Source organism: Leptopilina heterotoma, unplaced genomic scaffold (genome assembly GCF_015476425.1).
Source record: "Leptopilina heterotoma isolate Lh14 unplaced genomic scaffold, ASM1547642v1 Lhet_6, whole genome shotgun sequence".
In the NCBI taxonomy this organism is placed as follows: domain Eukaryota; kingdom Metazoa; phylum Arthropoda; class Insecta; order Hymenoptera; family Figitidae; genus Leptopilina; species Leptopilina heterotoma.
Genome location: NW_025111137.1, coordinates 7,153,340 through 7,179,148, shown reverse-complemented (window position 1 = coordinate 7,179,148; position 25,809 = coordinate 7,153,340). Strand labels below are relative to the sequence as shown.

At 22.9% G+C, this 25,809-nt stretch overlaps 1 protein-coding gene across 2 annotated transcripts in view; it reads left to right on the top strand.

The window, feature by feature from the left end:
* LOC122509142 overlaps positions 1-25,809 on the top strand; it is a 383,804-nt gene that overhangs the window by 94,263 nt on the left and 263,732 nt on the right. For both annotated transcript variants that reach the window (XM_043622954.1, XM_043622955.1), the window contains exon 3: positions 18,518-18,620. In XM_043622954.1, coding sequence (XP_043478889.1) covers positions 18,518-18,620 — 103 coding nt within the window. The remainder of the gene's footprint in view (positions 1-18,517; positions 18,621-25,809) is intronic.

Here is a 25,809-nt window from a genome sequence, read left to right as displayed (position 1 = left end):
ATTAAAAAAAATGTAATAAAATTCGTTCTAAGAATTCAATTATATTCATAAATAATAAAATTTTTCATAGAATTTCAATTATTTTCAATAAAATTCTAAATAAATTCCTCAAAAAATTTAATTATTTTCAAATATTTTTTGCAAGAATTCAATTAAATTTCACAAATAATAAAGTTTTCAAAATCTACGATTTTAATAAAATTTCTTAAATGAATTCAATTATTTAAAATAAAATGTAATAAAATTCTTTACAAGAATCTAATTATTTCTCTAAATAATAATTCTTCACAGGATTACAATTATTTTTAACAGAATTTTAAGTAAATTCTTCGTAAAATGTAATTATTTTCAAAATATTCAAAATTCAATTATTTTCAAAAATTCATGCTATAATACTTTTAATGTTCAATTATTATGTAAAATTTTAACTGAAATTCATTTTTAAATCAATTTTTATTAGAAAATTCTAGAAGAATTCAATTATTTAAATAGAAAAATAAATAATATCTTGAATGAATGAATATTTTTTAAAACTGAATCCTCATAAAGAATTTTATCAACAAATTTTTTAATAATTGAATTTTTTCGACGAATTTTAATAAAATTTCCAAGAATAATTACATTTTTCGAGGAATTCAATTAAAATTGTATTTAAAATAATTGAAATTCTATGATGAGTTTTATTATTCATGAAATTAATTGAATCTCGGTGGAAAATTTTATTATTTTTGTAAATAATGTAATGTTTGCTTTAAATTTTATCAACACTTTTTTTAAGTAATTGAAGTTTTTTGAAAAATTTTCTTATAAAATAGTAGATATTGAAAATGATTGAATTGAGAAAAATTTTTGAAAATAATTGAAATTTTATCAATATTATTAAAATTTTCAAAAATAATTGAATTTTGGAGAAGAATTTTATTATTTTTAAAGATAATTGAAATTTTGACGTGGCATTTTAAAAATTTTTTGAAAATAATGGAATTTTGGTGGAGAATTTTATGATTTTTAAAGATAATTGAAATTTCGACGTGTCATTTTTGATAAGTTTTGAACATAATTGAATTTCTGCGAAGAATTTAATTAGTTTTAAAAATAATTGAATTTTGTCATGGAATTTTTAAAAATTCTTGAAAATAATTGAATTTTAGAGAAGAATTTTATTATTTTTAAAGATAATTGAAATTTTAACGCAGCATTTTTAAAAAATTTTTTAAATAATTGAATTTTGGAGAAGAATTTTATTATATTTAAAAATAATTGAAATTTTGATGTGGCATTAAAAAATTTTTTTTTAAATAATTAAATTTTAGAGGAGAATTTCATTAAATAATTTGAAGATAATTAAAATTTTGATGTGGCATTATTAAAAATTTGTGAAAATAATTGAATTTTGGAAAAGAATTTTATTATTTTTGGAAATAATTGAAATTTTGCCAAGAATTTTATTAAAATTTTTTTAAATAATCAAATTCTGGAGGAGAAATTTATTATTTTAAAAAATAATTGAAATTTTGACGTGGCATTTTAAAAATTTTTTGAAAATAATGGAATTTTGGTGGAGAATTTTATGATTTTTAAAGATAATTGAAATTTCGACGTGTCATTTTTGATAAGTTTTGAACATAATTGAATTTCTGCGAAGAATTTAATTAGTTTTAAAAATAATTGAATTTTGGCATGGCATTTTTAAAAATTCTTGAAGATAATTGAATTTTAGAGAAGAATTTTATTATTTTTAAAGATAATTGAAATTTTAACGCAGCATTTTTAAAAATTTTTGAAATTAATTAACTTTTGGAGAAGAATTTTATTATATTTAAAAATAATTGTAATTTTGACTTGGCATTTTTGAAAATTCTTGAAAATAATTGAATTTTGGAGAAGAATTTTATTATTTTTAAAGATAATTGTAATTTGACGTGGAATTTTTGAAATTTTTTTTAAATAATTGAATTTTGGAGAAGAATTTTATTATTTTTAATTTTTTATAGATATAATTGAAATTTTAAACGTGGCATTTGTAAAAATTCTTGATTATTGTAATAATTTGTAACTTCTTATAAATTTTAATTTTTTACAGTACTTTAATAAAAATCCCTGACTTTTCCTTGATTTCCCTGACCTATGAGAACCATGGAAATTCCATGAAGAAGTTCCATAGAATTTCCAGGGTGTACTTCCATGGAATTTTTCGACGTTAGTGGCTTGAAAGAACATTCTTGAATGTAAAATAACTTTTTATTAAATAATTGAAGACAACAATTCAAGTAAAAAATGTCAGTACTACAGTATACTGACATTTTTGACTTGAATTTTTTTTGACTGGAGAAATAATAAATGAACACGGAAGGAAGAATAGAACGAATAATGAAGAATGAAAAAGAAGGAAATTCTGAGCGAGGGAGGAGTAATGAAAAAGGGTTTAATAGAAGAGGCGAGAAGGAAAGCGACCGTCAATGGAGAAACAAATAGAGGACCTTCCTTCCATTATGTGCCATTATGGTTCATTTTAGTTTAACAACGGATAAATCAATGTTGGGGTTTTTCAAGGTGTGGCAGTCGCGCACCAAAGTCATCGGCTAGACATTAACGATCGAAGACTCCCTCCACTATCCAATCGGAAATTACCAATCAAAAATGTGACACTCTGTTGTCTTTAATCTAATGTATTGTCTAATGTATTGACTAAAATTCTACAAATTCAATTTTATACATCGTCACATTAAAAATTATCAGCGACAACATATTTTCTCATTTCTGACTACATTAGTGAAGCTATTCAATTAGATGCTCATAATTTTAATATTAGGAATAGAATGTTATTTATTGCAAGTACAAGGTTGCCACAGGTCAGGGAAGTCAGGGAAAAGTCAGGGAAAGTAAAATTAATCAGGGAAGTCAGGGATTTTTAGTAAAAGTACTGGAAAAAATTGAATTTTAAAAATTCATGAAAAAACTGAATTTTGATTTTTTTTTGCCTCGTAAACTATAAAACTATCACGAATTTTAATACAAAACCTTGAATTTTTTCTATTTCAGACAATAATTTTTTCTTAAATAACTTAATTTTACAAGAACTATCATAAAATTATTACTTAGAAATTATTTAATGGATAATTTTTACAATTTTCATAAATACTAGATTGATAAAAAATTTTAGTTAAAAATACTAAAAAAAAAATTGAATTTTGGAAAAGTTACAAATAATTCCAGAAATTCAATTATTTTCAAAAGTTATAAAAATTCTTCGTAATATTTCAATTATGTTCAAAAATTCAAAAAAAATTCTGGTCATTTCAATTAGGGGAGAGTGGGGCAAAATGGGGTAGGCGGGTCAAATGGGGTACCTCTGTTTTTCCATGATAGATACTTTTAATTTTTTTTTCCTCGACATATATCATTCATGTTGATAAGAAACTGTTATTAATTATGAAGACACTCCAAAGAAAATTTTTTTTTGAAAGTTATACAACTTTTAAGTTTTAAGCAAAAAAAATATGAATTTTTTTCAAAATTAAAGTGCTCTCCAAACTTTTTGGGATAATGCATTTAATTTGACAAGTGTGGGATCTTTTTCAGTACTTATTCTAGAGTAATTTCCAATAGCATAGATTGTTTAATTGTTTACAATAACTTGTAAACATTGCATTTTGTTTTAATATGCAGTGTGGGGCAGAATGGGGTACCTAAGTGTGGGGCATGCCGGAAGCTACGCCGTTTCATTAAAACTATTTAAAAACATTATATTATGCATATTTAAAGGTTTCCTGCAGAAGAATCGATATTTTTGCTTCGAGGCATTTATACTATTGATGTTTCATTATCAATATATCGATATTTTGCAATATCCATGTTTTTTTGTTAAATTCTAATAAATATTACTTGTTTTTTCATAGTAATAAAGAATCCTACTTTTTGTTCGTATTTATAATCTCATACAACAAGAATTTAATGAATTTTGAAAAAATACTCAATGTTTTGTATAGTTATTTGATGCCACCCCATTTTGCCCCACGGGTGGGGCAAAATGGGATTTTAGCACTTTCTTAGAAAATACGATATAAGTTATAAGTTCTTTCAAAAATTTTTTTCTCCGCTATTATCATAATTTCCTCAAAGCTAAGTGTACAAAGAAGAATTCTGAAGTTTAGCTGAATCGATTTATTCGTTTGGTTCTCTGTAAACAGCCAATTTCAAAAAGGTACCCCATTTTGCCCCACTCTCCCCTATATCTTTAAAAATGATAAAATTCTTCTCCAAAATTCAATTATGTTCACAAATTTTTTAAAAATTCTCGTCAAAATTTCAATTATCTTTATAAATAATATACAATTCTTTTTCGAAATTCAATTATTTTTAAAAACTTTAATAAAATTCTTGGCAAAATTTCATAGGAATTCAATAATTTACAAAATTTTTAATAAATTTCTTCGAAATAAATCAATTATTTTCATAAATAATAAAATTTTCACAGGAATTCAATTATTTAATATAAAAAATTTCAAAAAATTTGTCAAAAAAATATCAATTATTTAAAAAGAATTTTATAAAATTCGTCGCAAGAATTCAATTATTACTTAAAAAAAATTTAACAATGTTTTTTTTCAATTCAATTATTTTTAGAAATAGTAAAATTCTTCACCAAAATTTAATTATTTTTATAAACTTAAATAAAATTCGTTGGAAGAATTAAATTATTTTTAGAAGTAATAAAAATCCTCGCAGAAATTCAATTATGTTAAAAAATTTTTGTAAAAATTCTGGTCAAAATTTCAATTATCTTTATAAATAATAAAATTCTTCAATATTCAATTATTTAAAATTTTTTTAAATTCTCATCAAAATTTCAATTATTGTTATCGAATATAAAAAATAAAAATCTTCTTCAAAATTCTATTATTTTTAAAAACTTGAATAGAATTCTTATTAAAATTTCACAGGAATTCAATAATTTATAAAATTTTGAATAAATTTCTTTGTAATAATTTAATTATTTTAATAAATAATAAAATTTTCACATGAGTTCAATTATTTAATATAAAAAATTTCATAAAATTTTTCGAAAAATATCAATTATTTAAATAAATTTTTATAAAATTCGTCGCATGAATTCAATTATTTAAAAAAATTTTAACAATGTTCTTTTCAAGAATTCAATTATTTTTATAAATAATAAAATTCTTCACCGAAATTCAATTATTTTAGAAAAAATTTAATAACATTTTTGGGAAAATTTTTAATTAGGTATTTTCATAAATAATAAAACTCATCGCAGGATTTTAATTAATTTTTGATACAATATTTTAATCAAATTCCTCGAAAAATGTAATTATTTTTAAAAATTTCATTAAAATTTGTCAAAATAATTGAATTATTTAAAAATTGATTGAAAAATGAATTACCGAATAATCGATTTATTATTTATGAAAATAATTGAATTATTGCAACGAATTTTATTACAATTTTTTTAAAAAATTGAATTTTTTTGAGAAAATTTACTACTTTTAAAAATAATTGAATTTTTGCGAAGGATTTTATTAGGAGTTTTGTAAATAATTAATTTTTTTTTTGAAAAATTTCATGATTATTTAAATTATAATAAAACATGAAGAAGGCGATCACTCCGAGTCGAAGACTCGGAATGATCGCCTTCTTTATGTTTCGTAATAATATTCTTATAAATTGTTGAATTTCAAAAAGGTTTAAATTTGAATGTATTGCAAAGAATTTCAATTTCTACGAAAAAATAATAATGATTAAATATTATAATTATTGATGTTTTTGAATAATTTTACAATTAATGAAATTTGTAAATAAATGTAAAAGAACATTTTTTTGAGTATCTAATAATTTTTAGAGTGAATCAGAATATTTTTTAGGGTCGCAGGGAAAAAGTGAGAATTTTGTCTGGAAATCAGGGAAAAGTCAGGAAAAAATAAATTTAAATATTTGTGGCAACCCGGAAGTAATTTTTAGAAAATATTAACAAATTAAATAAATTTATTTCAATAAGTATGAAAATTTAGTGTTTTTTTATTAACTTTCAACCAAAAACAAGCAAACTAAGAAATTATTTTTTAAAATTTTGGACTAGACAGAGTTCTTCGGAATTTATTAAATTTATTAAGCTTTATAAAAATTTCGAGACGTGAACCTTGGGCCAATATTAGCGATAAGAATTGATCATAGGAATTTTTTTATAATGTGAATAATTTAATTGCATTAAAATTCGAAAAATTTTACCAAATGTTCTCATCGAAGCCGAAGTGAAAAATTGGAATATGGTTAAGGGCCAATTATTATAACCAGAACAATTTTTTGCTAATAACAATTATTGGCTTTTGCAAAACAAACAGAAAATTCTGTTCAGGAATTGATATTCATTATGAATAGAGTTCATCATTGTTTAAAATAACTTTTGTCTAAAATTACAATCGACATGGGAACATCCATGTTCGAAATCCCCATTAAAATAATTCTATTGTTAGGACCATAACTAACATTTATCGAATGAAGAGTGTATACATTAAAATCCGAAATTGTTTAGTATAACAATGTAGGAACACGTATATTCATATAATGTCTTGCACATTTGATGTATATACTGAAACATGACATGAAATTAATTGAAATGAAAAATCTCAAATTGTTTGATTCGCATAAGCATTCTGAAAAAACATTGTTGACGTCAGTAATTCGAATAATCTGATTACGTCGGATAACAAGTTACAAGCTTGATAAAATAAACATATTCGGAGAGGTGAATATGGCAAGCGAAAAGTGGAGTTGGTTCCGCGCTCCGGTAAATTAAAATATCATACGTTATGTGGCGCATACACGCAACACATAAATATATGTATGTATGTGTGTGAGGGTGATATCGCTCGAATGCGAGTAACAAATGCCCCGTGCCGTTTATTAAATTCCGAAAAGGTCTTCCCCGTCGACATAGCGGCGTATTAACGCGTTAACGGGGTCGTATTGTTCTTCTTTTGGCATTTAAAAAAAATCTCTAACGCGTGCCCGACCCGCCGAAACCCAACGTCAGGGTACAAGGCAATCGGACTTGCTTGAAAAGGCTAAGCCTTTTGGATTAACTCCGCCTCCTCCCTTTTTCCTCTTTTTTAAATTGGCTCGCTTTTATTTCTCATCTTCTTCCCTTGCACCATTCTTAGGCTTTCGAGTAAATCTGATTTTTCAATTAGGACCTCTATTTTAATGAGAAATGATATTCTTTATCATTTTTACACTGAGAAGAAGTTTCACTCGCAGTTTATCTCAAACAATAACTTGTAGTTTTTTTATTAATAGTAAAAATTATTACATTATGTTATACTGTAAAGAAGGAGAGTTAAATTTTAACTCCCCAGGGGATTCTATAAAAGTCGCACCCATTTGGGAGTTAAAGCAAAGGAAGTTGGATGAAGGGAGTTAAAATTTACACAGTGAAAATAAGAATCAACTCCAAAAAGGAGTTAATTTAATAATTAACTCCCTTTTGGAGTTGATTTTTAACCAAAATTCAATTATTTTCAAAAATCTTTAAAAATGCCACGTCAAAATTCAATTATTTTCAAAAGTAATAAAATTCTTCGCAGAAATTCAATTATGTTCAAAAATTGTTAGAAATGGCACGTCGAAATTTCAATTATCTTTAAAAATAATAAAATTCTTCTCTAAAATTCAATTATTTAAAAAAATTTTCAAAAATTTTACGTCAAATTTCAATTATCTTTAAAAATTATAAAATTGCTATACAAAATTTAATTATTTTCAAAAATTTTTAAAAATGTCACGTCCAAATTCAATTATTTTCAAAAATTTTTAAAAATGCCACCTCAAAATTTCAATTATCTTTAAAAACAATAAAATTCGCAGAAATTCAATTATGTTAAAAAATTTTCTAAAAATACCACGTCCAAATTTCAATTATCTTTAAAAATAATAAAATTCTCCTCCAAAATTCAATTATTTTCAAAAATTTTTTAAAATTTCACATCGAAATTTTAATTATCATTAAAAATAATAAAATTCTACTCTTAAATTCAATTATTTACAAAAAAATTTTAAAATGCCACGTCAAAATTTCAATTATTTTTTAAAATAATAAATTTCTCCTCCAGAATTCGATTATTTAAAAAAATTTTAATAAAATTCTTGGCAAAATTTTAATTATTTCCAAAAATAATAAAATGCTTTTCCAAAATTCAATTATTTTCACAAATTTTTAATAATGCCACATCAAAATTTTAATTATCTTCAAATTATTTAATGAAATTCTCCTCTAAAATTGAATTATTTAAAAAAAAATTTTTAAATGCCACATCAAAATTTCAATTATTTTTAAAAATAATAAATTTTTTCTCCAAAATTCAATTATTTTTGAAAATTTTAATAAAATTCTTTTTAAAATTTTAATTATTTTCAAAAATTTTTCTCAATTCAATCATTTTCAATATCTACTATTTTAAAATAAAATTTTTCAAAAGATTTCAATTATTTAAAAAAAAATGTGGATAAAATTTAAAGCAAACATTACATTATTTTCAAAAATAATAAATTTTTTTACCGAGATTCAATTATTTCCATGAATAATTAAACTTATCATAGAATTTCAATTATTTTTAATACAATTTTAATCAAATTCCTCGAAAAATGAAATTATTCTTGAAAATTTTTTTAGAAATCGTCGAAAAAATTCCAATATTTAAAAATTTGTTGATAAAATTCTTTATGAGAATTCAATTTTGAAGAACATTTATTTATTCAATAAATTATTAATTTTTGTATTTAAATAATGGAATTCTCGTAGAATTTTCTAATGAAAATTGATTTAAATATGAATTTCAGTTAAAATTTTACATAATAATTAAATATTAAAAGCATTATAGCAAGAATTTTTCAAAATAATTGAATTTTGAATATAATTTTAAAAATAATTACATTTTTCGAAGAACTTACTTAAAATTTTATTAAAAATAATTGAAGTCCTATGAAGAATTTTATTATTTATGAAAATAGTTCAATTCTTAGAACGAATTTCTATAACATTTTTTTAAAAGAATTGAAATCCTGTAAAGACTTGTATTATTTTTGATAATAATTGAATTTTTGCGAAGAAATTCATTATTTGTGAAATGTAATTGAATTTATGTAAAAAAAATTTTGAAAATAATTAAATTTTTTAAGGAATTTGCTTAAAACTGTATTAAAAATAATTGAATTCCTATGAAAAATTTTATTATTTATGAAAATAATTGAATTTATATAAGAAATTTTATTAAAATTTTTGTAAATAGTTTAATATTGTTTTTTGACAAATGTTATGAAAATTTCAATTATTACTTTAACAAAAATTATTATTTTACATCATAATTAAATATTAAAAGCATTATAGCTCATAAATTTTCAAAAATAATTGAATTTAGAATATTTTTGAAAATAATTACATTTTTTGAAGAATTTGCTTAAAATTGTATTAAAAATAATTGAAATCCTGTGAAGAATTTTAATATTTAAGAAAAATAATTGAATTCCTGTAAAGAATTTTTATTGCATTTTTTTAAATAATTGAAGTCCTGTAAAGAATTGTATTATTTATGAAAATAATTGAATCCTTGCAATTATTACATTTTTTTAAACAATTGAATTCATGTGAAAAATTTTATTACTTTTTAAAATAATTGAATTTCTTAGGAAGGATATTATTAAAATTTTTGTAAATAGTTTAATTTTTTTTAATATTATGGTAATTTAAATTATTACAAAACATGAAGATATCAATAACTCCGTGTCTTCTACTCGGAGTAATCGATATCTTTATGGTTTATAATAATATTCTTATGATTTGTTGAATTTCATAAAGGTTTGAATTTGAAATTTTTCGAAAATCTTAATTCCTCTATAGAATTATAATAATGATTGAATATTTATTTAAAAAAGAATTTATTGGTGTTTTGGAATAATTTTACAATTAAAAAAATTCGTAATTAAATGTAATAGAACAGTTTTTTGAGTATCTAATCATTTTTAGAGTGAATCGCAAAATATAGGGTCAGGGAAAAATTCAAAATTTTGTCCGGAAAGCAAGGAAATGTCAAGGAAATTCTATAATTTTTTTATTTTAATACTATTCTAACATTTGTATTATGATTAGAATCTAATAATAAGCTTTGTTGCAATTTTTTTCCAAAATGTGTATTTTATTCAAGCAAAAAAATTACAACAAAGATTATTATTAGACTCTAATTATAATAGAAATGTTAAAATAATATTAAAATATGAAACTTGCAGAATTTCCACTGAATCTCCACGGAAATTCCATCAAATTTCCATGGGGTACTCCCATGGAATTTTATCGACTTGGGGACAGAAAAAGTATATGTATATTAGAAATCTGTTTTTTATTGATTTTTCTGATTTCTATAAAGCAAAATTTATAACACATATATTCGCTTGATGATTTATTTGAATACTGCCGGAAGAGTTGTGCAATTTCATACATACAAAAACATCTAACAATAAGGTGTCGACTATGCAGAAATAACGAAATGCTAACAGCCACCGGTTTAGCATATTGTCGCGGCCACAATGGCAATTTGTATGATATATTCCCTACCCATTATCGCTATACGTTCAAATGTAGTGGAATTAACTGGTTGCTTTCCAACAGAAAACCCTGTTCCCGATGATAAAGGACCTAAGTGTTCCGTGCAATACGTGAGCAAAGAGAAAAAAAGTGGTCGGGACGATTATGTATCTAGACGTTTCCTTCGGTATGAGAATAAAAAAGGAAACCGATGAAGGAGGAGAGTGAGAGTGAGAGGGAGAAGGATAGAAGAATAAGGGGACATACAGCTATAAATTTATGCGAGGCGACAAAATATCGCGAAATAAGAAAGGATCTCGAGGGCTGACGGACGACACCCACAGGAGCACTAAGTCACGGCTTATGCTAACGTGGGTCTTGATGAAATAATATCACCCGATTGCCCTATACTCCATTCTTTAAAACCTTGAAAATACTGCAACTGCTGATTTTGACCGCGACGAAAAATACTTATTTTTAATACATTTTTATTGGTCCTCTAAAATTTACTATTTTGCGTTTGATGCCACAGTACGAAAATTGAAATACTATTAAGTAAATAAATATTTTATTATAAAATAATTATAATATAAATTATAATTTGCAGCATTTTGCAAAGAGTGATAAGTTCCGAGCTTAGTTAATGAATGTTTGACTAGAAAACACATTTGCGGATCCCGGTCCTCGATCTCATTAATGGGCTTTAGACCTCGCGTATTTACGCGATTAGGTTTATACTTGAGGTTTAATTCAACCCGGTCAAATTAATTCGAAACGATGTGTGAGTAGGTGCAGTGGCGCTAATAGTGCTGCATTTCGAATCAGAAGATTAGCTCGCATTCATTAAACACGAACGTTCCCATTTGCACAGTGCAAAGTACTATACAAAATTCAAGCTCGATTCAATTGGCATGAATTTACGCTCACTCTATATATGTATATATACAAAGTTGCTTACCAACTTTATGTAAAAGGTCTTTCTGTATATAGTTTAGACTTTAGAATGATTAAAAAAGCACACTGAAATTATTTTTACGATAAAAATTTTAAAAAATTAAAAATTAAAGTCGATTCTGAAAGTGCATGATTCATGCACTTTCAGAATCGACTTTAATTAAAACACAGGTCAGGGAAAAGTCAGGGAAAGTAAAATTGGTCAGGGAAGTCAGGAAAAAGTCAGGGATTTTTAGTAAAAGTACTGGAAAAAATTGAATTTTGAAAATTCATGAAAAAACTGAATTTTGATTTTTTTTTTGCCTCGTAAACTATGAAACTACCACGAATTTTGATACAAAACCTTGAATTTTTTCTATTTCAGACAATAATTTCTTCTTAAATTACTTAATTTTACAAGAACTATCATAAAATTATTACTTAGAAATTATTTAATGATTAATTTTTACAATTTTCCTAAATACTAGATTGATAAAAAAATTTTAGTTGAAAATACTAAAAAAACATTGAATTTTGGAAAAGTTACAAATAATTCCAGAAATTCAATTATTTTCAAAAGTTATAAAAATTCTTCGTAATATTTCAATTATGTTCAGAAATTAAAAAACATTCTGGTCATTTCAATTATATCTTTAAAAATGATAAAATTCTTCTGCAAAATTTAATTATGTTCAAAAATTTTTTAAAAATTCTCGTTAAAATTTCAATTATCTTTATGAATAATACAATTCTTTTTCAAAATTCAATTATTTTTAAAAACTTTAATAAAATTCTTGGCAAAATTTCACAGGAATTCAATAATTTACAAAATTTTTAATAAATTTCTTCGAAATAAATCAATTATTTTCGTAAATAATAAAATTTTCACAGGAATTCAATTATTTGATATAAAAAATTTCCAAAAATTTGTCAAAAAATATCAATTATTTAAAAAGAATTTTATAAAATTCGTCGCAAGAATTCAATTATTATTTTAAAAAAATTTAACAATGTTTTTTTTCAAGAATTCAATTATTTTTAGAAATAGTAAAATTCTTCACCGAAATTTAATTATTTTTATAAACTTAAATAAAATTCGTTGGAAGAATTAAATTATTTTTAGAAGTAATAAAAATCCTCGCAGAAATTCAATTATGTTAAAAATTTTTTTAAAAATTCTGGTCAAACTTTCAATTATCTTTATAAATAATAAAATTGTTCAATATTCAATTATTAAAATTTTTTTTTTTAAATTCTCGTCAAAATTTCAATTATTGTTATCGAATATAAAAAATAAAAATCTTCTTCAAAATTCTATTATTTTTAAAAACTTGAATAGAATTCTTATTAAAATTTCACAAGGAATTCAATAATTTATAAAATTTTGAATAAATTTCTTTGAAATAATTTAATTATTTTAATAAATAATAAAATTTTCACATGAGTTCAATTATTTAATATAAAAAATTTCATAAAATTTTTCGAAAAATATCAATTATTTAAACAGATTTTTATAAAATTCGTCGCATGAATTCAATTATTTAAAAAAAATTTAACAAAGTTGTTTTCAAGAATTCAATTATTTTTATAAATAATAAAATTCTTCACCGAAATTCAATTATTTTAGAAAAAATTTAATAACATTTTTGGGAAAATTTTTAATTAGGTATTTTCATAAATAATAAAACTCATCGTAGGATTTTAATTAATTTTTGATACAATATTTTAATCAAATTCCTCGAAAAATGTAATTATTCTTAAAAATTTCATTAAAATTTGTCAAAATAATTGAATTATTTAAAAATTTATTGAAAAATGAATTACCGAATAATCGATTTATTATTTGTGAAAATAATTGAATTATTGCAACGAATTTTATTACAATTTTTTTTTAAAAATTGAATTTTTTTACAAAATTGAATTTTTTTGAGAAAATTTACTACTTTTAAAAAAAATTGAATTCTTGCAAAGGATTTTATTACACGGAGAAAAATATAAAGTAACTTTTACTACTTTAATAGTAAAAAATTCCCGGTAAAGAATTTCTGGTAATTTTTATTACTTTTGGAGTAAATTTTGCTACGTTCGATGTACATATTTGTAAAAATTAGTAAAATTTACTTTGAACACAGCAAAATTTACTTCAAAAGTAGTAAAAATTACCAGAAATGTTTTACCGGAAATTTTTTACTATAAAAGCAGTAAAAGTTTCTTTACATTTTTCTCCGTGTAGGATTTTGGTAAATAATTAATTTTTTTTTTAAAATTTCATGGTTATTTAAATTATAACAAAACATGAAGAAAGCGATCACTCCGAGTCGAATAATATTTCGTAATAATATTCTTATAAATTGTTGAATTTCATAAAGGTTTAAATTTGAATGTATTGAAGAATTTTAATTCCTACGGAAAAATAATAATGATTAAATATTAATTATTGATGTTTTTGAATAATTTTACAATTAATGAAATTTGTAAATAAATGTAATAGAACATTTTTTCGAGTATCTAATAATTTTTAGAGTGAATCAGAATATTTTTTAGGGTCGCAGGAAAATAGTGAGAATTTTGTCTGGAAATCAGGGAAAAGTCAGGGAAAAATAAATTTAAATATTTGTGGCATTCCTGATGAGCGAACCTGTATAATAATCCTATCGCATTAACTGACATTCAATAAAAAACTTAAATGCCCTGTAATTTCTGTCAACGAGAGCGTGAGAAAGGTGAAAGTATGTATGCGGAGAATTGGAATATCTCGACCGGAAGTGAAAAAGTTCGTTAAGAGTGCTGCAGCTGCATTGGAATCGCGAAAGGACGCTCAATTCGCGTTTGTTGATCCATTGCGCAAAAAAAAAACATGATTGCCGTTATATATGTACTTCGTGTACGGCTCTGATTAAAGCAATACGCGTGGCACTTTGCGCGCAGTGATTGGGTGGGACGCGAAAAGCCGCTCTACTCGGGCACCTGTGCATCCTTAAACTGCACACGATATATAATAAACTGACCGGGAGGCATAACCGGTAATAAATGTTTCGTGACTCGTAAAAATGTTATTACCTCTTGGGCGGCTTGATACCAAATAGATAGTTTATGAAAATCCCACACGGAGATAATATACATATGAACAAAAACGCATCAGCCAAAGCGATGTCTCCGTGCGATCCTGTTAGGATTCATTAGACGATTTATCGATTAAAATAAAAGTCAGTATATGGTTATAAATTTGCAAAATTATATCTCTCTTAGTTATCGGTCCATATTTCTAATGATATAACTTTATACTTCCTGCTTCGAATTGAATATATCCAAGTGTGAAATATGGATCAGCTGTTATTTTACCGCCATATTTAATCACGTGACCTAGCAATTGATTAACTGTTTTTAAATTATTTTCTCCCTTTAAATTACTTTCGTTTTAATTACAATTTTTTTCAAAATATTTCTCTTACGATATAAAGATAAAGAATTAATTAATTCACTCGAAATCCGCTCATCCCTTCAAAACTCATATTCCCCTTAGTGCGATTTTTCTTAAATGTGTCATCATTTCGACTAAGTAACTATGGCAGTAGGATAATAATAAAAACTCACCTACTGCGAATTTTTGTCCAAATTTTTCACTAAACTTAAAAAAGATACAAGACAAAATTTTTACTGTTTTTCTTTAGCGTATAAAGTATATGAAGACACATGGCTATGGGGAATGCTTCATTTGTCTTTATATTATTATGACTTATAATGTCTACGTATAGTATTAAGTCTTTTCATTTCTGCATTTTCAATTCAAAAATTGACGGAATCTTTTGAATTGAATTTTGCAAAGAATTTTATTAAAATGCCTCAAAATAATTAAATTTTCGGTCATAATATTGTTATTTATCTTTAATAATTAAATTCTTTCGAAGAATTATTTATGTAAATAATTGAATTCTTAGGACGAATTTTATTAAAATCTAAAAGAATAATTGAATTATTTCAAAAAAATTTAATTAAAATTGTATTTAAAATAATTGACTTTTTACGAACAATTTTATTCAAATATTTGAAAATAATTGAATTACTCTGAAAAATATTCTAATATTTTTTGTAAATAATTGAATTCTGCCAAAGAATTTAAAAAAAAAAATTTAAAAAGACATTTTTGTAAATAATTGATTCTTAAAATCTAAATTTACTTCTATATTTAAAAATTAATTCAATTTTAAAAGAGTTGAGTTTACAATTTTCATAAATAGATGAATTTAAAAAGAATTTAATTTGAAGTTTTGTAGAATTTCAATTTTAAATGAATTTAATTAGAAATTTTAAAAAATCTAGATTTTAAAAAAAATTTTAATAAATAAAATTTTTCTGAAATTAGTTAAATTTTTTAATACATATTTAATTGATTATTAAAAATAATGAATTTACAGAAGAATTTTAGTTAAAAACACTAAAACAAATTGAATTTTGAAGCAATTACGAATGATTGCAGAATTTCAATTATTTTCAAAAGTAGTAAAATTCTTCACGAAAATTCAATTATTTTCTGAAATTGTAATAAAATTCTTTGCAAAATATTAATTATTTTCAAAAATTTTCCTCAATTTAATGATTTTTAATATCTAGTAACTAGTACTTTAATAAAAAAATTCCAAAAGAATTCAATTTGTTTAAAAAAAATTTAATAAAATTCTACGCAAACATTTCATTATTTTCATAAATAACAAAACTCATCGCAAACTTTCAATTATTTTTAATACAATTTTAATGCGGAATTCCTCGAAGAATATAATTATTCTTAAAAATTTTATTTAAATTCGTCTGGAAAATTTCATTTATTTTCAAAAATAATATAATTCTTCGTAGAAATTCAATTATGTTCAAGAATTGACAAAAATTCTCGTCAAAATTTCAATTATCTTCATCAATAATAAAATTTCTCTCCGAAATTCAATTATTTTCAAAAATTTTAATAAAATTCTTGGCAAAGTTTCAATTATTTTGTCATGAATCTAAATAAATCAAAATAAATAAATAAATTTTCAAAAAATTTCCTTAATTCAATAAATGATTTTCAATATTTACTATTTTAATACAATTTTCCAAAAAAAATTGAATGATTTAAAAAATTTTTTAATAAAATTTTAAGCAAACATTGAATTATTTGTATAAATTGTAAAAATTTCACAAAAATTAAATTATATTTAAAAATTTTTTATAACATTATTCGCAATAATTCAATTATTTTTATAAAAAATAAATTTTTTTACAGAGATTCAACTATTTTCAAAACTAATAAAATTCTTTGCAAAAATTCAATTTTGTTCAAAGATTTTTAAAAATGCAAGGTCAAAATTTCAATTATCTTTAAAAATAATAAATTTCTTCTACAAAATTCAATTATTTTTAGAAATTTTAATAAAATTCTTGGTAAAATTTCAATTATTTTCTAAAATTATCGTCAATTTAATGATTTTTAATATCTACTATATTTTAATAAAATTTTCCAAAAGAATTCAATTATTTAAAAAAAAAATTTGAATGAAATTCTACTCAAACATTTAATTATTTTCATAAATAATAAAATTTTTACAGGTATTCAATTATTTAGAAATTCTTTATAATTTTCTTTGCAAAAATTCTGTTATTTTCATAAATAATAAAATTAATTGCAGATTTTCAATTATTTTTATTTTAATACAATTTTCATCAAATTTCTTGAAAAATAAAATTATTCTTAAAAATTTAATTAAAATTTGTCAAGAAAATTTAATTACTTAAAAATTTTTTGATAAAATTCTTTATGAAAATTCAATTTTAAGAAACATTTAATATAACAAAATATTTATTTTTCTATTTAAAGAATTGAATTCTCGTAGAATATTCTAATAAATATTAATTGAAAAATGTATTTCAGTTAAAAATTTTAGATTATAATTAAATATTCAATGTTTAGATTTTTAGAAATAATTGAATTTTCAAAAAGTTTCAAATTTAAAATTTTTAAAAATTTGAATAACTTTTTATACTTTTAATGCAGAATTCTGTAGAATTAATTTTTTTAAAAAAGTTTACTGTAATGTTTTTTTAATTATTCTAAAAATTATTTTAAAAAAATTTATTTTAAGAAGAATTTGAGTTAAACATTCTATAGTAATGAATAATCGAAAAGATGCAAATAATTTTTGAAGAAGTTACAGTGACAAATTAACAAGTTTTAATTATTATATAAAACATGAAAGCGTATATGATCGGTATCTTCATGTCTTATAATAATATTCTTACATGCTATTGAATTTGAAATTTTTGAAAATTCTTAATTCCTGTGGTAAAATAATGATTAAATATTTATTTAAAAATAATTCTATTTCTTCATTTATGTTTTTCCTAATATTTCGAAAAATAAGTTAGCAGAAATGTGAATAAATTACATGACAAAATATGTCAAATATGATGCATATATTTTTTTGTAAAAATTTCAAAGGGCCGCGTTTTTATGAAACATTGTCTATAGTTTACAATTTTAAAAATGAAAAAGAGAACAAAAAGCAATGTCATTTCTATTGTAATTTGTTTGCTATGTCAGATTTTGTTCTATGGAAATGTATATGCAGACAAAAGTTTAGAGAGAACACACTTTTGTTCGACTCGGCGGCGGCAAAATTGGACGCCTCCCAGGGGGTTAATTTCGAGACGAAGGGTGGAAATATTCACGGTTCCTTAAAATCCGTAGATCTCCCTTTCCTTACAGGCTTCTTTCTCTCTAGGGTAGTGTTATGCCAAGCGGTCACTCGAAATATCAAACTATTACTCCACCGCTAGCCTCAGGTTATCATATTCAGTTTTCCCTTTATCGTTTAATACAAAAAGACGTAAATAATTTTTGTATCTTTTATTAATACAAATTCGCATATGAAAAAAAAAGTTTGAATTTATAACATTTTTATCTCATTAACAGCATTATTAATTACATTAACAGTAATTTAGAATAAAAAATTTTTTTTACAGTCCATCAGATGCACTTTCAAAGGGTGTTCCTGTGATTCGTTCGTACCAGGCAAGAGGCATTTGCGCTGCTGTGACAAGTGTCATCATGGATGGGTTCTACATGGTGAGTACGGTTCACTTTCTTTATTAAAAATAGTTAAGGGTTATTAAAAAAAAGGGTAAAGGGTTATTATTTAAAAAAGGGTAAAGGGTTAAGGGTTATTATTTTTTAAGGGTTATTAGTTACAATACCTAAAAATCCGAAAAATCTTCGGTGTGGAAAAAATTAATAGTTCGATGGGTACCTAAAAAAATCAGCATCAGTTCCAACTCTTCTGTGTTTGAATAAAGCCAGAAGTTTGCTTATATTTTTGTATAGGGCAGAAATTTTCCAAGTGTCAGCATACTTCATCCCGGAATACTTAGAGCTGTCCTGAGGGACAGGATTCAATTTTCCAACTATGACCAGTGCCATTCCCTATAGTCTTACCGCCATCCTTCGATACCATAGTATAAGCTATAAGACTACGGACTTTATGTGGTCATAAGTTTTAGAATGTATAGAGGCGATCAGTCGTTCCACTCGCGAAACTCCAATAGACACTCGTATACTGGGTGTTAAAAATATTTACTTTTACACATATACTTCTTCTAATGAAAATTGCCTAAAAGAAACAAACATTTATGACATAAACATATCGAAGAATTAGTGGCATACTTCAGAAGTTTTGAGCCAAGAATACTATTATTGCTGCCTAAATTATTCTTCTATAAAATATTATACACAATTATTACACATTAATAATTTTATGGTATTTTCGTATCAAAATATAAGCCCAAAGTTGTTTTTGCAAAATTTCAATTTTTTTAGGAGTTTAACCTTTGCGCTACTAAAGATTTTTGTACATAGGATACTGGATCGACCATTAGGGTTGGCCAAACGTTTTTTTATTTTTATGTTCCAAAAACAATTAAAATTCATCAAAGTTTTTCTATATAATTATGTGTTAATACAAATTCTGTATTTTAATAAAGTATTTATGCATATAGTGTTGGTTTAAACAAAGTATTATTGCAAAATCATTTAATTTTCAAATAAACAAAGAGATTAGAAAGTTTTTGACAACTTTTTTTTTAACTTTACTTGGTATTGAATTAATAAATTAAAGACAATATTTACTGAAACGAGTCATAAGTATTATTAAAAAATTATTTAAACAAATGATTGTTGTTATTTACCAACTTTTTACAGAATGCACCTAGAAAGTTGCAGTTTTTCCTATCATTGCAATTTACTAAAGACTAAACCTTATATGATTATAGATAAAGAGTAAAAATTGAATTATTATTTAAACAATTTTTAAACAAATTATTGTTGCTATTTACCAACTTTTTACAGAATACACATAGAAAGTTAAAGTTTTTTCCTAATTTTGCAATTTACAAAAAAACTCTATATGATTACAGGTAAAGAATAAAAATTGAATTATTATTTAAACAATTTTTAAACAAATTAATAATTTGTTTATAAATTGTAATTTATAATCATATAAGGTTTAGTAAATTGCAAAATTAGGAAAAAACTTCAACTTTCTAGGTACATTCTGTAAAAATTTGGTAAATAGCAACAATAATTTGTTTAAAAATTGTTTAAAAATAGTTTAATTTTTACTCTTCATCTGTAATCATATAGAGTTTAGTTAATTGCAAAATAAGGAAAAAACTGCAACTGTCTAGGTATATTCTGTAAAAAGTTGGTATATAATAACAATAATTTGTTTAAACAAATGAAAAATTCATTGTAACGTCAAAATATATTGTATTTATTGACATAAAACAATTTTACTGTAAAACTTTCAGGATTTTATTTTTTTGCAATATACAAAATAAACACCCGGGCAATGTTTTTTATTTGTTATAAACAATGTAACAAAGAAAAAATTTTTCTTTCAAACTATTTATTTTTTGTTTCCGAGTAATGTTTATTTTTTAGAAAATATATTTAATAAGAATACTTATTAAAATACTAAAAATTAATATCAATTTAAAATTTTTAATAACTTTTGTAGTAAAGAAACACACAATTAATAAAAAATTAATTGTTATAAACAATTAACAATGTTTTTAAGTTGTTTAACGAAACTATAACTTTAAGAATATTTTTCTAGATCTATTTTGTAAAAAGAATGAACACTTAATGTGACACATTAACAAAGTTATCCATTTGTTGATTTAGATTATTTAAACAATAAGATTAAGGGTTTTTAATTATTTTACTTAAAAATAGACGTTTTTAAAAGCTAACTAATTACAATGCTATTTAACAACACAAAAGCTTTAATTCATCATAAAAAATAATATATTTTCCATTTATTTATAATTGTTATTACTATTAGTTATTAATAATTAATTAGCTATTAATAGTTATTAAAAAATATGGTTTATATTAATTTTTAGTATTTTAATAAGTTTTTTTTATTAAATATATATTTTCCAAGAAAGAAACATTACTAGGAAACAAAAAATAAAAGTCAGAATAACAATTATTTTTTCTGAGATAAATTGTTTATAACATTTTTAATTAATTTATAACATTAATTAATTTTCTATCGCTGGAAAATATTTGGGGAAAGTTTCTTAACTAGTTACGTTTGTTTACTAATAAATATTGTGAATTTTACAAGAATTACCCCTTGTATAAAAATAATATTTTTTATAATTTTCAGTAACAAATAAAAAATTTCAGATATTATTTATTAAAAATCGTTCTAAAGAAATCGATTCGCAATTTAATAGGCTTTAATTTAAAAAATAGTTAATTTTATATTTTTATAGTTTATTTCATTATTTTTATTTCTATTTGTTTATAACAATTGATGCTATTTTAAAGAAATTATTATCAAAATCTAACAACTATTTTTTTGTCTGAAAGCATGATTATTGTTTATTACTCATACGAAATTTTATCAAAATCTATTAAATAAAATGGTAGACATTTTTTTTTTATAATAAGACGCTTAAAAATTGTTTAAACAATAATTCTCAAAGAAATTCAAATTTTGCAAAAACAACTTTGGGGTTATATTTTGATACTATAAAATAAATAAATTATAATATTATAAATACTATAAAATTATTGATATGACTATGGTTCTTTTTTTAGATTAAAGTCTTTTTTGAGTGCGTGCAAAAATTCAGAAAAATGGCTTTAATAATAAAAACTATTTAATCGAGTCACCCTGTACAGTCCTGACTTTCGGAGGCAGAAAATATTCCCTGTTCGGTATATAAGCATATACATCAAATACAGGATCGAGTAAAAGCGTCCATGAACGTATTGCGTTTAAAATTCCGCCTGCTTGACCCGCGATAGATTGGAGGCAGCGTGGAATACATATCAATTTCGTCCGGCATGTCCCTTGGGAGTAACTTTTCTGTTCTAGCTGCATTTTCCTCTCTTCTAACCTCCATTTTTTTTCCTTTCTTGCGTTTATTACAATAGCCACTAGCCAAACGAACTTTAAATATATATTGCCAATTATTTCGTTCAACGTCAAATTGTAAGCTATCATTCTAATTACGATCGATGTGCAAATTTTATACCTCTGTATATAATTTTTGTGTTTTATCATTGAAATACTAAGACGTGATGTAATTATATAAATAAGTAATTATAATTATATTCAAAGCATTTTAATTTAATTTCGAATTGTCATTTTTTTCAAAAAAGCGAGTTGTCATAGTTTTCCTCCCAACCAGCGAAATTAACATAAAACTTAAAAAATAAAATACTCCCTAAATTTGAATTTACAGTTTTTCTAAGGATATCGAATTGAGACAAAAAAACGAATCAAAAGCTCGCTTTTGATTCGTTTTGTTGTCTCAATTTGATATCCTTAAAAAAACTGTTAAACTGATGTGTTAGTAAAAATGTTTATTAATTTGAATGGCTGAATTTAAAGGCAAGCCTTTAAATCAGTGAATTTTACTAATGAATTATAGTATAGAAGTAACTATATATTTATTAATGTAAAATTGACTTAAGAAAGCCAAAAGTCAGACACTAAATTCAAATTAGTAAACTTTATTACTAATTCAAGAGAATTTCCTGGGTTTTTAATCTCCAGCAGAATTAGTCCCCATTGTTCCAGTTTTAATTTTCAAGAATAATGCATAAAATTTTCAATACATTAGTGAGCGATATACAAAGTCCGAGTCTATAAATAAAATCTAAAAATGTCGATTCTTTAAAAAAAGGGGAAAAGAAGTAGAAACCCTTCAAAAGCACTTTGGCATGAAACAATTTTTTAAAAATTATTCTTCATTGACTGACCCTGTAAATTTAATTGGAACTGGATATTTTTAACTGCAGTTTGGTTTGCATTAAAAGCACGTACAGTAATACCAGTTAGATTTTGTATTTTCTCTCTCAATTTTTGAATCAGTTAAAAATAACTGCCAAAGAAAAGATTCACATCTGGTGAGTACTGGCGGAGTACTGGTCGCCATGAACCACTACTGGCATTGCGGATTGAAATTCTATTATTAATTAATAATTATTATCAAACTTTTTGATAAAATTCTTTGCAACAATTCGATGATTTCCAATATATTAATTTTAAAATTGAAAATATTTAGAAAAAAAAAAATTAAAAAAGTTAAGAAACAAAAAAGCAATATAATCCAGAAGATAAAATTTCTAAAAATTGACAAAATCAGAAAAAGTTTGTGAGAATTCTCATGAACAATATACGTACATAAAGAACGTTCGATTTTTCAATTTTTTTGTATTCTTTTTAGCTTCTTTTAGATATATACGTAAATATTGATGTTTAGGTTTAGGATCTGATATTCGTGGTTTGCTGCACGCCTGGTTGATTTTCAAACTCGACAGAGCGCAACCACCAGTAGCCAGTGGCGCATTGTAGAATGCCGATTCGGTAGCGGAAGTAGCTCAAAACCATCGACACGCGCGCCTTCAAAATAGCGAGATTTTCCAACCCTAGAACGAATATTAAAGGAAATGCTATTTTCTTTCTCTTTCATGTGTCCATCATATCATATTTAAAATTTTATTTGGGGTATTTCAATTTTTTTTCCACTAACTATAAAAGAATGAAATAAATCCTTCTTTATTGTCAATTCTTGTGTGCGCCATTTCTTATTTTACCCTGGAGTTTCCATTGAAATTCTGCAGGTTTTTTATTTATTATTTTAAAAATATTTTAACATTTCCAGGATTGTCATAGGTCAGGGAAATCAGGGAAAAGTAAGGGATTTTTATTAATAATGTACTGGAAAAAATTTAATTTATAAGAAGTTACAAATGATTGCAGAAATTCAATTGTTTCAATTGTTTTCAAAAATCAAAACTTCAAAAGTAATAAAATTCTTCGCAGAAATTCAATTATGTTAAAAAATTTATAAAAATACTACGTCAAAATTTCAATTATCTTTAAAAATAATAAAATTCTTCTCCAAAATTCAATTATTTTCAAAAATTTTAATAAAAATCCTTGACAAAATTTTTATTATTGTTAAAAATTTTCAATATCTACTATTTTATAATAAAATTTTTCAAAAGATTTTAATTATTTAAAAAAAAAGTGTTGATAAAATTTAAAGGATACATTAGGTACATTATTTTCAAAAATAATAAATTTTTTTACCAAAATTCAATTATTTTCATGAATAATAAAACTCACAATAGAATTTTAAATATTTTTAATACAATTTTAATCAAATTCCTCGAAAAGTGTAATTATTCTTGAAATCTTTTTTTAACATTCGTCTAAAAAATTCAATTATTTAAAAATTAGTTGATGAAATTCTTTATGAGGATTCAATTTTGAAAAAAATTCATTTTTTCAATAAATTATTTATTTTTGTATTTAAGTAATTGAATTCTCGTAGAATTTTCTAATAAAAATTGATTTAAAAATGAATTTCAGTTGAAATTTTACGTAATAATTGAATATTAAAAGCATTATAGCATTAATTTTCAAAAATAATTGAATTTTAAATATTTTTGAAAATAATTACAGTTTTCGAAGAATTTACTTAAAATTCTATTAAAAATAATAGAAATCCTGTGAAGAATTTTATTATTTAGAAAAATAATTTAATTCTTGTAAAGAATTTTTATCACATTTTTTTTAAATAATTAAAGTCCTGTGAAGAATTTTATTATTTATAAAAAAGTTCAATTCCTGCAACGAATTTTTATTAATTTTCTTTTTTTAAATAATTGAAATCATGTAAAGAATAATTGTATTATTTATGAAAATAATTGAATTCTTGCAACGCATTTTATTACATTTTTTTTAAATAAATGAATTTATTTAAGAAATTTTATTTAAATAGTAGATTTTAAAAAGATTTGAATTTCAGCAAAGAATTTCAATATTTGTGAAATGTAATTGAATTCTTGCAAAATTATTTTTGAAAATAATTAAATTTGTTGAGGAATTTATTTAAAATTGTATTAAAAACAATTAAAATCCTTTGAAAAAATTTATTATTTATTAAAATAAGTAATTTAATTCTTTAAACGAATTTCATTACATTTTTTTAAATAATTGAATTCATGTGAAAAAATGTATTACCTTTAAAAATAATTGAATTCTTAAGGTCATGTTATTCAGTGTGAAGTTTTTCCATAGTAAAGTATATGGGGCACGTGACCACTGAATAACATGACCTTAAGAACGATTTTATTAAAATTTTTGTAAATAGTTTAATTTTTTTTTTTGAAAAATTTTATGGAAATTTAAATTATTACAAAACATGAATATATCAATAACTCCGAGTCTTCGACTCGGAGTGATCGATATCTTCATGTTTTATAATAATATTCTTATAATTTGTTAAATTTGGAATTTTTTAAAAATCTTAATTTCTATGGAATAATAATGATGATTTAATATTTATTTAAAAAAAGAATTTATTGATGTTGTGGAATAATTTTACAATTAAAAAAATTCGTTATTAAATGTAATAGAACAGTTTTTTGAGTATCTAATAATTTTTAGAGTGAATCAGAATATTCTTTAGGGTCAGGAAAAAATTCAAAATTTGGTCCGGTATCCAGGGAAAAGTCAAGGAAATTCTGCAAGTTTTTTATTTTAATAATATTTTAACATTTGTATTATGATTATAATCTAATAATAAGTTTGTTGCAATTTTGTTGGCAAAATGCGTATTTCATTCAAGTTTTGCAAGAAAATAATTGCAACAAAGCTAATTATTATTAGACTTTAATCATAATAGAAATGTTAAAATATAATATTAAAATTATAAAACTTGCAGAATTT